The following is a 15,000-nucleotide window of genomic DNA, read 5'->3' as shown; positions in this document are numbered from 1 at the left end:
GCTCTGACAACTACATCAATACCTTGTGCAAATCAAGGAACTTGCAAAAGCGATATGTTATCTGGAGTGATTGAGAGAACATGCTCCATAATTCCCTGATATCAATAGTTGATCTATTTTATTGTTGATTTTGTCGTGGGGTTTCCGGTGGGAATGTAACATGTATTTTATATTGTTTACAATAGTTTCTCCGTTTTGTATTTTCCCGGTGCTATCGTTCCAAAACTATATTTATTGCATGTATAGATCCATTTCTCATACTCGTTAGAAAGCCGCAATATTTGTGGGAAAATAAAGGTTCTTACTTAACAGGCACTCAACGATTCTTTTGAGTCATGAACTATCAAAATCTGTCCAGTAATAAAGTCTTCAGGTGCGCGCAAATTAACCTGGCAACACATCCGATAAATGACAGAGCATATGGCCTAGCAGAATGATTGAGTATTAATTTGAGTTTGACAAAATTCCCTTTAATTTATAAAAAGATTTGCAAGTTACTCGTAGATCAATCTGTATAGTTTTATAATTTTTAGATTTGCTTTAATTTTGTGTGAAAATTCAACATTAGTTCTAAGGAACAATCTTGGCCCTTAACCCTATTTTATCAAGAATGTATGTATATCAAACTTATTAATTCATTTTCCTTTGTTCTTGTAAAACATAATCGTCATTTAAAGCCGGAGAAAAAAATGAAAGGATCTTCGAAGCTCTGAAAGATGAAAATTGGAAGCAAATCTTTTAATCAAAAGATCACGAGGTGAGGACGATATAATTACCTTTTACAAAATGGTCAAGCAAGATTTTGACTTGGATTCATCTCATCATATAGAAGGAACGAAATTGACGTCACTCTTTATTTCTGTTTTAGCCAGCTATTTTATTGAGTAGTTCTCGCTAAAACGTATTAACCAGACTATAAACGTTGTGCGCTTGGCTATGAAACTCACAAATTGCCAACCAGAAATGTAACAGTCAAAAACACAAAACTGGGTGTAACTTTGAACATTTATAGTCTGGTTAATACAGTTTAGTGAGAATTACTCATAAACATGGATGGCAAAAAACAATAACAAAGACCTGAGTGACGTTAACTTCGTTCTATTAATAAAGGTTAAAGGTTACACACTGGCTGGCGGATATATTTTCAATCATTAATACTAAACATTTATAATAATTTTTTTTTTTCAAGATAAATAGAACTTACGTTGTTTTGAACTGGTTCACCCACATGTAAACAGGCGTCTTGGCCTTGGTCTCGTCCTTGTTTCGGACATGTTCCGGCAACAGGAAGTCCACAGACGGTGCGTTGTGTTTGATTCTCTCCTTGGCGATGTTCGCCTGGAGCCTCGTCTTCTCGTTGAGCAGCGCCTCCTCCACCTCCAGGCATACAGGGTCGAGCACCTCGTCTGGGAATGGCGTTCTTCTCTGGAACCTTCTGGTCTGGAGATCGTGGAGTATCACGTAGACTAGACTGTATCGATCGTTCAGCTGATGGAGGAGAATAAAAAAAAAATTCTTGAGCTTTAACTCTCTCCTTACCAGCTATTTTCAGGATTTTCCCACAAAACTTCACACCCAACTAACACAGAAATAGATTTTTTATCACTCAACACATAGCGGTAAGTTATTGCCATACATACTTTCTTTAGCAAAACATGCTCTACAATACACTGTTTGTTCATTTTCTTAAAATTTTATGAAGTACAAGAGAAATTTGAATAAGAAAAATGTTGGTTGTATCGCAACGAATGTGACGATTTTCCTATAGTCGGCAAGGAGAGGGTTAATATAGCGCAATATCCACCTAACGTGATCAAAGCGCTTTACAAGGGTCCCTGACCAGCAGGAGCACGTAACATAAAAAATGAAACTTGACGCCTATTTGGCGATATTACAGTTTTTCCGACAGACAACGCCGTTAACGACCAGGTACTCATTTTACACCTGAGTACGGACTCAACAATGCGCCGAGCGAGGCTCGAACCCACGACCTTCCGATACGAAAGCGAGTGTCATACCACAAGACCACAGCGGCACAATAATAGTAAACAAATACGGAGACCCAATGGTACAGTGTCTCGTCATGTTAATCAAGCAATGTTAAGCGTGGTCGGTGGTCAGATGGGGGAAATAAAAATGCATTGTGTAGTAAATTAAGTATTTTCAATCTGTGAAAATATGCGATAAATGTTCATAGAAAAGATTAATTATAAAGACAAGATATTTCACTCATAACTTGAGGATCTGGCCCCACTGTTACACTTTTTCTCATTGTAAACAAGAAGCTCACTAGTGGCGCTACAACCCGCTGACGCCTGGGTTATCGCGATCCTTTTTGATGCAGATCCTAATATCAAATTTTTCCAAGGGAAATATATTTTGATTTATTTCTTTGAAGCATTCTTTATTTTTGTCACACAAGTTTCCCAATTTTCCCGAATTGCCCAAAGGTTTTAAATCATATTATATTCTCACCGTGTCCTTTACTACTAAAATATAATAAAAAGATAGATTTAAAATTCCCTTTACTCTGTTTTTGGCGTCTATTCTTAGGGAAGACTGCAATAAATCAGGCGTCAGCCTCAGTGAGCAACGACGCGCGGGTCGTCGAACTGGTACTGAGGAACCCGAGTCTTATACTATACAATAATAGTAAGAAAGAAAACAAAACAAAACAACAACAGAAAAGAAAGAAAATACAAGGCATCCATGTTAATAGCTTGATATGCACGCGTAGCAGCAAAAGGTCAAGGAGAAATCATCAATTATAATTGCATTTTTCTAGAGTTTTCTAAAGATCAACAATTCTACTTGTACTTACGTCTGAGTATTTATAGAAAAATCCAATGTAATCCAAGATGGCGCTGAACAAACGTTGGACTGAAATAGAGAAAATACAAATGATTTGAATAACCTGTTGTCAAAATCGGAATGTCAGGGAACCATTTCACTGCTGGACTCGAGAAAAATACGTATTCACAAATTTGGCCAGAAAACTCGTCCTTCAAATCGGGGACTTTGCGAAGTCGATATTTGAAGGACGAGTTTTCTGGCCAAATTTTTGATTACGAGATTTTCCAGAGGTAAGCAGTTAATTAACTGGTTAATATGGTTGTATGTAAATATTTTGATAGAGACACTACACTGATCGATAGTGAATTCATGCAAGGCGTTTAGGTAAAGTATTCTGTCCGCCAGTAATAAGTAATAAAATAATAAAATAATAAATTACTTTATTACCAGATGCCAACACACAACATTGTGTGATCAGCAACATTTCACTTGTATTGTCTTTTAGAAGGACTTAAGTGAGAACCAATCACCAAACTGACGGATTAAAAACAACAAGAAATAGGAAGAGACAGAGACAGAGAGAGAGAGAGAGGAGAGAGAGAGAGAGAGAGAGAGAGAGGGAGAGAGAGATAGAGAGAGAGGGAGAGGAGAGAGGGGATTTTTTAAAGCACATTTCCTCACTCTCATTCTCTCTCTCTCTCTCTCTCTCTCTCTCTCTCTCTCTCTCTCTCTTAACTCTCTTACTCATTCTCTCTCTCACACACACACATACACACACATAGGCATGCACAATATTCTATTAGTTACGTGTATGTGTGTGTGTGTGTTGTGTGTGTGTGTCTATGAGTGTTTGTGTTTGGTAATGTGCACGCGTGGGCATGTCAAATAGAAACAGTCACTTTGTTTTGAGCCTCGCCCACTTTACCCAAATAGCTGAGATAAAAGCTTCCTTCCGGCCCACAACAAATAATGGCGATAATGCCCAGTTATCGATAACTGGCAATCTCTATTTCACAATGTGACTGCATCAAAACGGAAACCCATTGAGTCTCATAAAAGCATTTGTGACGTTGAAACGCCCTATAAATCAAAACAACCATTTTCGGGGTCATGACCTATCCGATCACGTCATCAGTGAATATTCCTAAAATAAAATTTTAAAAATAATGCCCTTGTGCCAGAGATCGTGAAATGTCACAGTGAGATGCCGTCGCCCAGGCATTGCTTGAAGGGATATGGAATGAACGAAGATGACGTCACTCAGTTCTTTGTTATTGTTTTAGACAGGTTAGTGATTGGTTCTCACTAAATTATCTTAACCGAACTATAAACATTAAAGGTTACTGACAGTTTAGTGTGTTTGTATGTTTAATCTGGTTGGTGAATGTTGTGAGTGTTTTCAGCTAAACCAAACCCAATAATAGCATCAATAGATGAGCTATCAAACAAGTTTGATATAAACATCACACATGCTATCTAGAAAACGGTAGGGGCTGCCTGAAGCCGGTGATCGTAAAATATTATTCATACTGCAACCACCAATCGAGTACAGACGATACAAGTTATTTTTCATTATATTTTTTTTCCACGTTTATTTGTGTATTGTTGTGCTGACGAAGGGTTTGTTCCCGAAACGTCAATTGTCTGTTTTGTTCCCATACGAAGCCTCTCCATTTTCACTCTTTCGTAAGTACACAGACATGCTATCTACAGTGAGAAGATAGGGGCCAATAGCCTTGCCCAGGGAAAAGAAACGAAAAGCGGGGCCCAAAACAGTTGCCTGGGGGTCCCAATAGCTCAGTTGGTAGAGCATTCGCTTCACACGCAAAGGGACCGTGACCGATCCCGGGTGCAGTCGAGATTTTTTTCTGACCTCTCTGTCCACTCAGCCGTGAATGGGTAGCTGAGTCTGTTAGGCAGAAAGTACTTTGCGATAGACTAGCGTCATATCAAAAGACCAGCAAGCAATTTGCTTATTGTCCGTTTCACTCTATAGAAACAGGGATAAACTCCGAATCCATAGACCGAATGGCTCTGAAGAACTACTTTTTTTATTTAAATAGTTACCTCCCAGGTCATTGTCTACCTCCCCCCCCCCCCCCTCCCGCATTCTCCTATCAGTGAAAGACCTCCCAGGTAAATGTATAACTGTCTACAACCCTCCCCCCCCCCCCCCTTCCCGCTTTCTCCTATCAGTGAAAGACCTCCCAGGTACATGTATAACTGTCTACAACAACCCCTCCCCCCTCCCCCCCCCCCACGTCCTCCTATCACTGAAAGACCTCCCAGGTCATTGTATAATTGTTTACACTCCCCCCCCCCCACGCCCTCCTGTCTCTGAAAGTCCTCCCAGGCCATTGTATTAGTGTCTAGCCCCCCCCCCCCCCCCTCCCCCCATCATACTCTGTCATACTCTGAAAGAACACTCATCGAATATATATTTAGGCCAGAAAACTCGTACTTCAAATATCGATAGATTAAGTTGGACCCTCATCTTGGCCAAAACACTCAAACCTGGGACTTCCGCTATCGATCGATATTTGAGGGAGGAATGTTCTGGCAAAAAGGTTAAATACGTGTTTCTCAAGAGTGCGCAAGAATTGTGGATGATCTCGACTGCATAGCGTTCCTCCCATGGCCAGGCGGATTTGTATCAGTAAGGTTGTGGGTTCAAGCTCCCATCGCGCGAAATTTGTATTCTTTTTTGTACTTTTCTACTCGCATCATTTTCTGGCAGAATTGTTTACACTCTACGCTAGTATTATCTTTGCGTTGATTTTGTAATTTGGAGAATCGGAGGAGGAGAAGTAAGTGGGCAGGAGAGTCGAAGAGAATATGGCATAGAAGAAGAAGAAGAAGAAGAAGAAGAAGAAGAAGAAGAAGAAGAAGAAGAAGAAGAAGAAGAAGAAGAAGAAGAAGAAGAAGAGATGAAGGAAGACAAGGTAGAGTATAAAGACGATGTGAAGGAAGACAAGGTAGAGTATAAAGTAAGACGATGTGAAGGAAGACAAGGTAGAGTATAAAGTAAGACGATGTGAAGGAAGACAAGGTAGAGTATAAAGACGATGTGAAGGAAGACAAGGTAGAGTATAAAGTAAGACGATGTGAAGGAAGGCAGTATAGAGTATACAGACGAGGCGAAGGAGGACAAGAATAGGTAAATGTGTGGCTAGGCGGTTTAGTGGTATAACACTCGACTTCGGACCGGGAGGTCCAGGGTTCGAGTCCCACTCTGAGCGGCGAATCGTTGAGTCCTTGGAAAAAGACTCTTAACTGACATTCTCTCGCCGTATTCAGATGTAAAATGGGCATCTGGCCGCTGCCAAAATTTGTCTCTGTAGGAACAAATTGCAACATCATAATCTGACAGGCAACATGTCTTATCTTACATGTTTAGCGTTGCTGCTGGCTCGGACCAATTGTATTGCGCGTTGAACACGTTTAGTTTAATATTTCAGTACGTTGTTATTTGTTTGTTTATTGGGGTTTTTTTTGTGAGGGACGATTTGAATGAGCCGATAGGATAAAAATTTCGAGTCGGAGGATGAATAATGTAAAATTAGGACGTAATTTTAGTTAGTTTATTTAGTTAGTGGATATTGCTCTAGCTATATAAAAGCTTAAGGGTTTTTTTTTATAGCTCAATTTCTTTTTTTTATTTCTGTGGACGGAAGTAGACTCGATTAATTATATTTCTTTTATCCATTATTGTCCATTTATGTATGGGTCTAATTAATTTCGATAATCTGAAGTGGCGAAATGTAATTTATTGGTTGAACGATGATGATGATGATGATGATGATGATGATGATGATGATGATGATGATGATGATGATGATGATGATGATGATGATAATGATAATGATGACTATTTTATAGCTTAGTTATTGATCCATCGCTTTGCCATGAATAAACAATTGATGAAAAGGCAAATGTCCATTCCAGATAGCATCATAAATGGATTTATTCCATGAAGTGAAAATGGATAAATTCAAACAGACGACAGGGGACGTAAATGGCCCAATCCTTCTTCGGAAAAGAATAAAAACCCAAACTATTTTGGGTTTTATTCGCCTTAAAAAATTGAGCTTTGCTATAGAGCTCAATATCCTCTAAACGTGCTCAAAGCGCTTTACAAAGGGTCCTGGGTTTCCAAGCCGGAAGCGAGTGTCATGCCACTAGACCACATAACCAAACGAATTTGCTCAATATAAGATTTAATCACGTTTATTGGGTTAAAAACATTAGTTTTAATTCTAACATTTCACGAGCTTGTTGAGTGAAAATCTGAAATAAAAACGAGTGTTTATTACTCACTAAACGTGGTTATAATATAATTACAGCCCTTTTATCCGAAACGGGGGAGGGCGAAGTGGCCGAGTGGTTAAGGCATTGCACTGTGACCCGGAATGACCCGAGCCCCGCTTCAGGCACTTTCGTTTTTTTTTTTCCTTGAGCAAGATTATTAACCACCAATTTGCTCACTTGGACAACATGGGTGATACCTGTTGACATTAGACAAATTGTTTGATGAATTATCTATATTCCTTCGTGGAATGCCTAGGCGACGATATCTTATAAAAAAAGGCATAATTTTTTTTTAATTTATTTTTTTTTTATCTGAAACTTTTCGTAAAACATGGAATTTTCGTTAAAATCGAGAAGAATGAAGGCAAAAAAATTGAATTTAAAATGTCAAATATGAAATTTGCCTCTCTGTCTATTTATCTATCTATCTATCTATCTAGTTAGGTAATTACACCATCACCATTCGCACAGATCATTAACATTAAGCGAGTAATAATGGATAATATTATTATGACTTCGTAGCAGATTTAAAAGCAAACATTCAAAATAAAACAGGCCTTTGTAACTAATAAAGACATTCATTTTATATGCGTAATTTTCAAAATAAGTTTCTATCATCTATCTATCTATCTATCTATCTATCTATCTATCTATCTATCTATCTATAAATTATAAAACAAAAACCATGAAATAATAGTGCTCAACTTTAGAATAAAAGGAGCTATTTATAAACATTTGAAATTAAGATAGTTTGACTTCTACAACGTTGTTATCGAGCGTTGCTCTCATCAGGAAGTGGAAGTGAAAGTAGATTGTTGTGTTTTCGTATTTTTATAGATTCGTGTTTATGGAGGTTCGTAATTACATAAAAGGTGTTTGTTTCTATGTCTGCATGAGGAAGTTAGTTCGTTTCTTCTGTTGAGTGTTGCTATGTTCGGTTTAGTGATGATGAAGAATTTTTCTTCCAAGCAGAGGTTGCAAATCTTAGAAGAGGGGGAGTACGACTGTGCTCTGGAGATGATTTTCCATGTGATGCTGTGTTGTATGTTTTTTTCTTTGAGGTTCCAAATGTGTTCGCTTAGTGTAGTGGAATGTCGTTTGTGTATGTTTCTGAAGGAAGATGTATGCAGGTTGTATCTGGTTTTGAATGGACACTCGGTGAGGCCAATGTATGTTTCTTGTTTTGGTGTGTCTGGTCGTGTTACTGTGGCTTGATAAATTACGTTTTGAGTCAGGCAATTGCCGTTTAGTGGGCATGTTGTCTGGGTCCTACAGTTGCATTTTTTCACTAGGTTGTTGCTGGGCTGATCTGGCTGTGATAGTTTTCGGTTATTGTTGGATGAAATAATGTTTTGTATGTTTGGCATGCAGGTGTATCCTATTTTGATGGTGTTTTTGTTCATGATTGGGTGTAGAACGTGACCGGGAGGGAAGCATTTTTGTAGTAGATTGAAGAATTTGTTACCGATAGAAGTTGTCACATTCTTGCTGTAGGGTGGGTTGAACCATGTTATGTGTCGTTTTCTTTGTCGTTTTTTTGTTGGGGTGGTAATGGTCTCTTCCTCATATTCTAGTTTGTAGTTATATCCACTTTTTTGTAGTGCGTTTGTGTACGGTGGGATTGCATCGTTGAATATGTTGTTGTTTGTAGAGTTGTTAGATAGTCGTTTGTTAATGCTCTCGGGGATGTTTTTTATTATAGATGGCGGATGATTGCTGTGTCTATGAACGTACAATGGGTGTGTTGGGTTTTGAAAATGGTTGACCTAAACGACGGCACCTATCAACCATTTTCAAAACCCAACAACATCCCATTGTACGTTCATAGACACAGCAATCATCCGCCATCTATAATAAAAAACATCCCCGAGAGCATTAACAAACGACTATCTAACAACTCTACAAACAACAACATATTCAACGATGCAATCCCACCGTACACAAACGCACTACAAAAAAGTGGATATAACTACAAACTAGAATATGAGGAAGAGACCATTACCACCCCAACAAAAAAACGACAAAGAAAACGACACATAACATGGTTCAACCCACCCTACAGCAAGAATGTGACAACTTCTATCGGTAACAAATTCTTCAATCTACTACAAAAATGCTTCCCTCCCGGTCACGTTCTACACCCAATCATGAACAAAAACACCATCAAAATAGGATACACCTGCATGCCAAACATACAAAACATTATTTCATCCAACAATAACCGAAAACTATCACAGCCAGATCAGCCCAGCAACAACCTAGTGAAAAAATGCAACTGTAGGACCCAGACAACATGCCCACTAAACGGCAATTGCCTGACTCAAAACGTAATTTATCAAGCCACAGTAACACGACCAGACACACCAAAACAAGAAACATACATTGGCCTCACCGAGTGTCCATTCAAAACCAGATACAACCTGCATACATCTTCCTTCAGAAACATACACAAACGACATTCCACTACACTAAGCGAACACATTTGGAACCTCAAAGAAAAAAACATACAACACAGCATCACATGGAAAATCATCTCCAGAGCACAGTCGTACTCCCCCTCTTCTAAGATTTGCAACCTCTGCTTGGAAGAAAAATTCTTCATCATCACTAAACCGAACATAGCAACACTCAACAGAAGAAACGAACTAACTTCCTCATGCAGACATAGAAACAAACACCTTTTATGTAATTACGAACCTCCATAAACACGAACCTATAAAAACACGAAAACACAACAATCTACTTTCACTTCCACTTCCTGATGAGAGCAACGCTCGATAACAACGTTGTAGAAGTCAAACTATCTTAATTTCAAATGTTTATCTATCTATCTATCTATCTATCTATCTATCTATCTATCTAGCTAGCTAGCTAGCTAGCTAGCTAGCTATCTATACACTTCCTGATGAGAGCTAACGCGTGAAACAATATTGTAGAAGTTAATCACAATTCTACTTGAAATGTTTTATAAATAGATCCTTTTATCAAAAAGTTGAGCACTATTATTTCATGGTTTTTGTTTTTATAATTTATATCTATACATCTATCTATCTATCAATCTATCTGTCTATCTATTCATCTATCTATCTATCTATCCATCTATCTATCCTTCTTTCTATCTATTTATCTATCTATCATCTATCTATATCTTGTTCTATCTTTCTATCAATTTATCTATTGATTTATCTATCTATATTTCTATCGTTCGGTTTCGATCTATCCATCCATCGTTCTATCTATTTAATCATCCATCGAACTATCCATCTATTTGTCAACCTACAATTTGTCAATCTATCTAGCTCTCTAACCACTGTTCTCTAAAAATCTACATAAATATCTATATAATCACCAGTCATCTACATAATCCATGTATTCATCAATCTTCCCATCTGCAAATTATATCTGTCTTTATTTATTTGCTTTGTGTTATTCGTTCAAAGTCTGCAGCTTCATAAATATAATTTCTATGTTTAATTTCCCACAATGCCGCCCGGGATTTTATTTAATCCAGTCATGAATTGGTGAAATTCTACCTTTATCAAATCTCAGTTCCCCAATCATAAAATCAATCATATTTCACAATAGCTTTTAATATTTGACAATGAAAGCTGCCATTCAGGAAACGCTTTTCAACCAATGATCTAAAAAACAATAAAGAAACAAAACACAAAAACCGGATGAGGTAAGGGTTATATATTATAACCCTCGTTCAGATGAAAATAACCGTTTCAGCTAATGGATTTGAAAAAAGTTTGTTATTCATTAGGGCTTTTAGTCGAGGAATAAATCAGTCACAACTTGGGGACATTCCCGTCTGGAGATATCAAACGGGAGAAACACTCGTATAATTATATCCGCCTCGGTTTGCTTTGAACTCGGGTGCAAGCAATTCGGCGAAACAATTGCTCTTTTGTTTATTTGTGATCCATATATATTCTTACATTTTTGTGCATTTTTATATATATATATATATATATATATATATATATATATATATATATATATATATATATATATATATATATATATATATACATTGTCGCCATAGATTCTCAACTTTGTGTTTATACATTTTTATGCATGCCACGTCTGTAAACGAATTTCCATTTTTTGGAAGAATAAAGTATATCTTATCTTATCTTATCTTATCGTATCTAACGGATGTTGCCTCGGGCAAATTGGGAAGAAAAGTCGTGACATCAAACCCTCTACTTTTCTGGTTGCTAAATCCATGGGAGTGTGTATGTAACCATTCCTTCGGAGTACTAGTAATGAACATGTTATATAAAGGTGGCATAACTATTTCAGTAGCAAGATGTATAGACGTAAGGTACATGGTGATTTTATCTCTATTTCCACCGTATTGAACACAAAAATGGGATTTCTTGCTACCCTTTAGGTTAAACGCCATTTAGTTTACTGTAAAGTACAATCCGCATAGTTTAATCTGATCCGGCTACCGATAAATTATCAATCCGTTAGCAAAGTTAAGGCCTACACGTAATCACAGTATACAACAAAACCTTAGATTTGATTTGGCTGAAAAATGGTGTGGCCACATAAATTGATTCGAAGTTGAATTATTGACAATACAATAAAATCAGGAATTAACTAAGAATCCATTAAATCAAATTGATCACGATCCATCCGACCCGTTAGTCAATACTACTGCCTGTACTGAAAAGAATAAATGAAAAAATACACGGCAGGAAAAATTCTGGCCGGAAAAAATGTGGCTGGAAAACCCATCCTTAATACATCGATCGATGAAAATGTTTGCCCTCTTGGCAAAAACTCCATAACCTGCTAAAATCTTTCTTACTTGGCCAGTCCCAAATGTTGGACGTTTTTTGATAAGATGAAAGTCATTTTAGTCGATCAATTTTTAAAGGACGAGTTTTCTGACCAAAATATTAGGGACGTTTTTATTTCCAAGTAGGGCAGTGTGGTAATTGCTTTTGTGTGGCTATGTGGTCTAGCGATATGACACTTGCTTTCGGATCTAAAGGTCCTGGGTTCGAGCCTTGCTCAACGCATAGTTAAGTCCTAAGAAAAAGGCTCTTTAGTCACGTTTTCTCACCGTATTCAGTTGTAAAATGAGTACCTGGCCGTTAACAGAATTGTCTCTGTCGGGAAAAAAAATGTAATATCGCCTGAAGCATCATGTCTCGTCTTAGATGTTAAGTGTTTCTGTTAGTCAGTGGTCCCTTGTAAAGCGCTTTGAGCACGTGAGTGGATATTGCGCTATTTAAAAGCTCAACTTAAAGCTCAACACTTGTAGGGACTCGACCTGTTTCAGTAGAAGTCCCAGTTCTTCAGTGGTCGTTGAGCTATAAAACACGCGGATCCTGAGTTTATCCTGGTGTCTATGGCGTTAAATAGATATTAGCAATTGCTTGCTACCCTTTAGATGGGACGCAAGTATATTTCAAAGTACTTTCTACTATATCCAATTGACCCAACCATTCAATTATCACTGGGTGGAAAATATAAAAGGTGTAATGGGGGAGGGGGGGGGGGGAATCTTGGCTGCAGCTGCTTGGAAACGATGTCATTTTTTTTGCGTGTGAAGCGAGCGCTCAATCAGCTGAGTTACTTAGTTCCATTAACTCACTCAATCCTAGAGATTTTTGCTACTTTTTATAATTGGAAAAAATGTATTATAAATGAGCATGTGCATAGATAGTTTTATTCAGCTACCACTAACATGCAAAAACTAAAAACATTAGCTTTGATACTACGCCTATAATTTATCTCAGAAAAATGTAATAAGGAAAGTAATAAATAATAAGTAATTGTAATAAGAGAATGCACCATCTGCGACAATTAAACAGCTTTAACATAGAAAAGAAATTACTGTCAATATTTCTCGAATCAACAGTTTTAAGTATGATAAATTTCTGCCTCCCTGCATGGGGCGGTAACTTAGGAAATGGGATGTTGTTAAAATTAATAGAGTCCTCAAATTTGGAAAGAAAATTATGACAGACTCAAAAAGATATGAATTAGAAATGTTGTTAAAACCCCTTTGTAATAAGAAACTGAATAAGATAATAAGAGAAGAAAATCATACTTTGTACCCTCAAATCAAATGGAGCAATAGACGTTATAGGCTGCTGCGCTTAAAAGCAAACAAAGAACGCTATAACAAATCATTCATACCCGCTGCAACTAGAAATTATCAAATGTGATTTATTTAGTCATGTAGTTCTAATGCTTTCCATTTATTATTAATGCCATTATTTCAGACATCTTTAATTAATGAAGAACGTAAATATAAGAGCGAGTGTGAGAATGAATGATCTGAATGTTTTCTTCGGTACTAGATCCCAACTAGATGTGATACATTGTTATTGTTTTTGTTGTATAAACATCTATCCTGCTAAATATCTTATCTTTTACCTTGAGCCATGTAAAACACAATGTAATTTCCTGTTTTTGGATTAATAAAGTTCATCTTATCTTATCTTCTCTTATAAATAGGCATGGGGTAAAAGTAACCCGGGTAAACAACGGAGATAGTCGGTGTTAGGGTTGAGTGAGTTAATAGAATAGACAATGTGTTGATGACAGAGCAATTAAATATGGAAGCAACCCCGAACCTCTGCGTTCAAACTGGATACAATTGAAGGCTGCTTTTCAAAAACCCGTTAAGCCGATTTTTCTACTTTTTGAGATTTTCCATCCATGAGATAAATTGAACTGTAAACTTTATTTTAAGCACCAATTGACACGCGAATTTCTCTAGATTTGTGTGAATTTGAAGTTTAAATATGATAAAATAATAGACCGAATGAGAGATTTTAGGGGTAATAATCCTCAAAATCTAAAAATGGGAAAAACGGAGTAAGGGAGTTTTAGAAGACCACTCTTCAACTGCCCCGTTTCAGAATGGCATAGAATTGTATACAATCTGTTTGAGTGGAAGACGTGATATTATATGTTATAACTATCGTAGTGCGGCTATGTGGTCTTGTGGTTTAACACTGGCTTTCGGATCTGAAGGTCGTGGGTTCGAGCCTCGCTCGGCGCATAGCTGAGTCCATGTAGAATGCTCTTAACTCACATTCTCTCACCGTACTCAGGTGTAAAATGAGTACATCGCCTGACAGGCGTCATGTCTCGTTTTATATGTTTTGCGTTACTGTTATTAGGTGACCCATTGTAAAGCGCTTTGAGCACGTTTAGAGGATATTGCTCTATATGAAACCTCACTTCTTTTTTTTTTTTTTTTTTTTTTTTTTTTGGGGGGGGGGGGGGGGGTAACAAACCGTTGTTAAAATTAATTTATAAGTAATACGAACTGTGTGTTTTTTTGGCAATGGACGAAAGTATATATGTGACCACGCGTATCAAAGCGGTAATGTATCAAGTAACCCTTGGTTTAAGGGTATTTCCATTACAACAAATGAGCTCGTAACAATAATGGGTAATCATACCTGCAAATAGGTACACGTCGATCGAGACATAACATCGTTTTGAGAAGATCGGTTACAATGTATACAGTGGGGAAGAGGAAGATAGAAAGAATGGTACAAAACTACAGCAACGTCAACAACAAATGACTTTTTAATGAAGCTGCACGCAACCCTCACTCAAGAGATGGGAAAACAGTGTGTACGACACTGGAGACAGCAAGGAGACAATTACAATCAAATACTCAGCCTGTCTGGCTGGACTGGGATCAAACGTCAGACCATCTGACTGTGAAGAATATGGGCATTAAATCGTCCCAACTATCGGATCCTCCAGTCACAGGGGTGTTTGGGGTGTTTTTTTTTTAATTATATTTTTCCCTGCTTTATCTGGCGCTGTTTCATACACAATTTTTTCATATCTTTATCTCATTCCAGTGGCTTCTCCCTAATTTGTCGTTTATTCCAGAGGTCAAGTCAAATT

The 15,000-nt window shown here is 37.5% G+C and overlaps 1 protein-coding gene across 6 annotated transcripts in view; it reads right to left on the bottom strand.

Annotated features, from left to right (window-relative positions):
• The window catches only part of LOC144971382 (uncharacterized), a 66,682-nt gene that overhangs the window by 19,979 nt on the left and 31,703 nt on the right, over positions 1 to 15,000 (bottom strand). For all 6 annotated transcript variants that reach the window (XR_013645125.1, XM_078912201.1, XM_078912196.1 and 3 more), the window contains exons 3-4: positions 2,822 to 2,880; positions 1,205 to 1,488 (exon numbers count right to left, since the gene is read on the bottom strand). Coding sequence is in view for 5 of the 6 variants with exons in the window: in XM_078912201.1 (XP_078768327.1) it covers positions 1,205 to 1,488; positions 2,822 to 2,880 (343 nt within the window). In the remaining variant the exon portion in view is untranslated. The remainder of the gene's footprint in view (positions 1 to 1,204; positions 1,489 to 2,821; positions 2,881 to 15,000) is intronic.

The sequence above is a fragment of the Berghia stephanieae genome, chromosome 4, assembly GCF_034508935.2.
Source record: "Berghia stephanieae isolate SIO BIC M18660-M18661 chromosome 4, UCSD_Bste_1.3, whole genome shotgun sequence".
NCBI lineage: Eukaryota > Metazoa > Mollusca > Gastropoda > Nudibranchia > Aeolidiidae > Berghia > Berghia stephanieae.
This window is presented reverse-complemented; position numbering and strand designations above follow the sequence as displayed.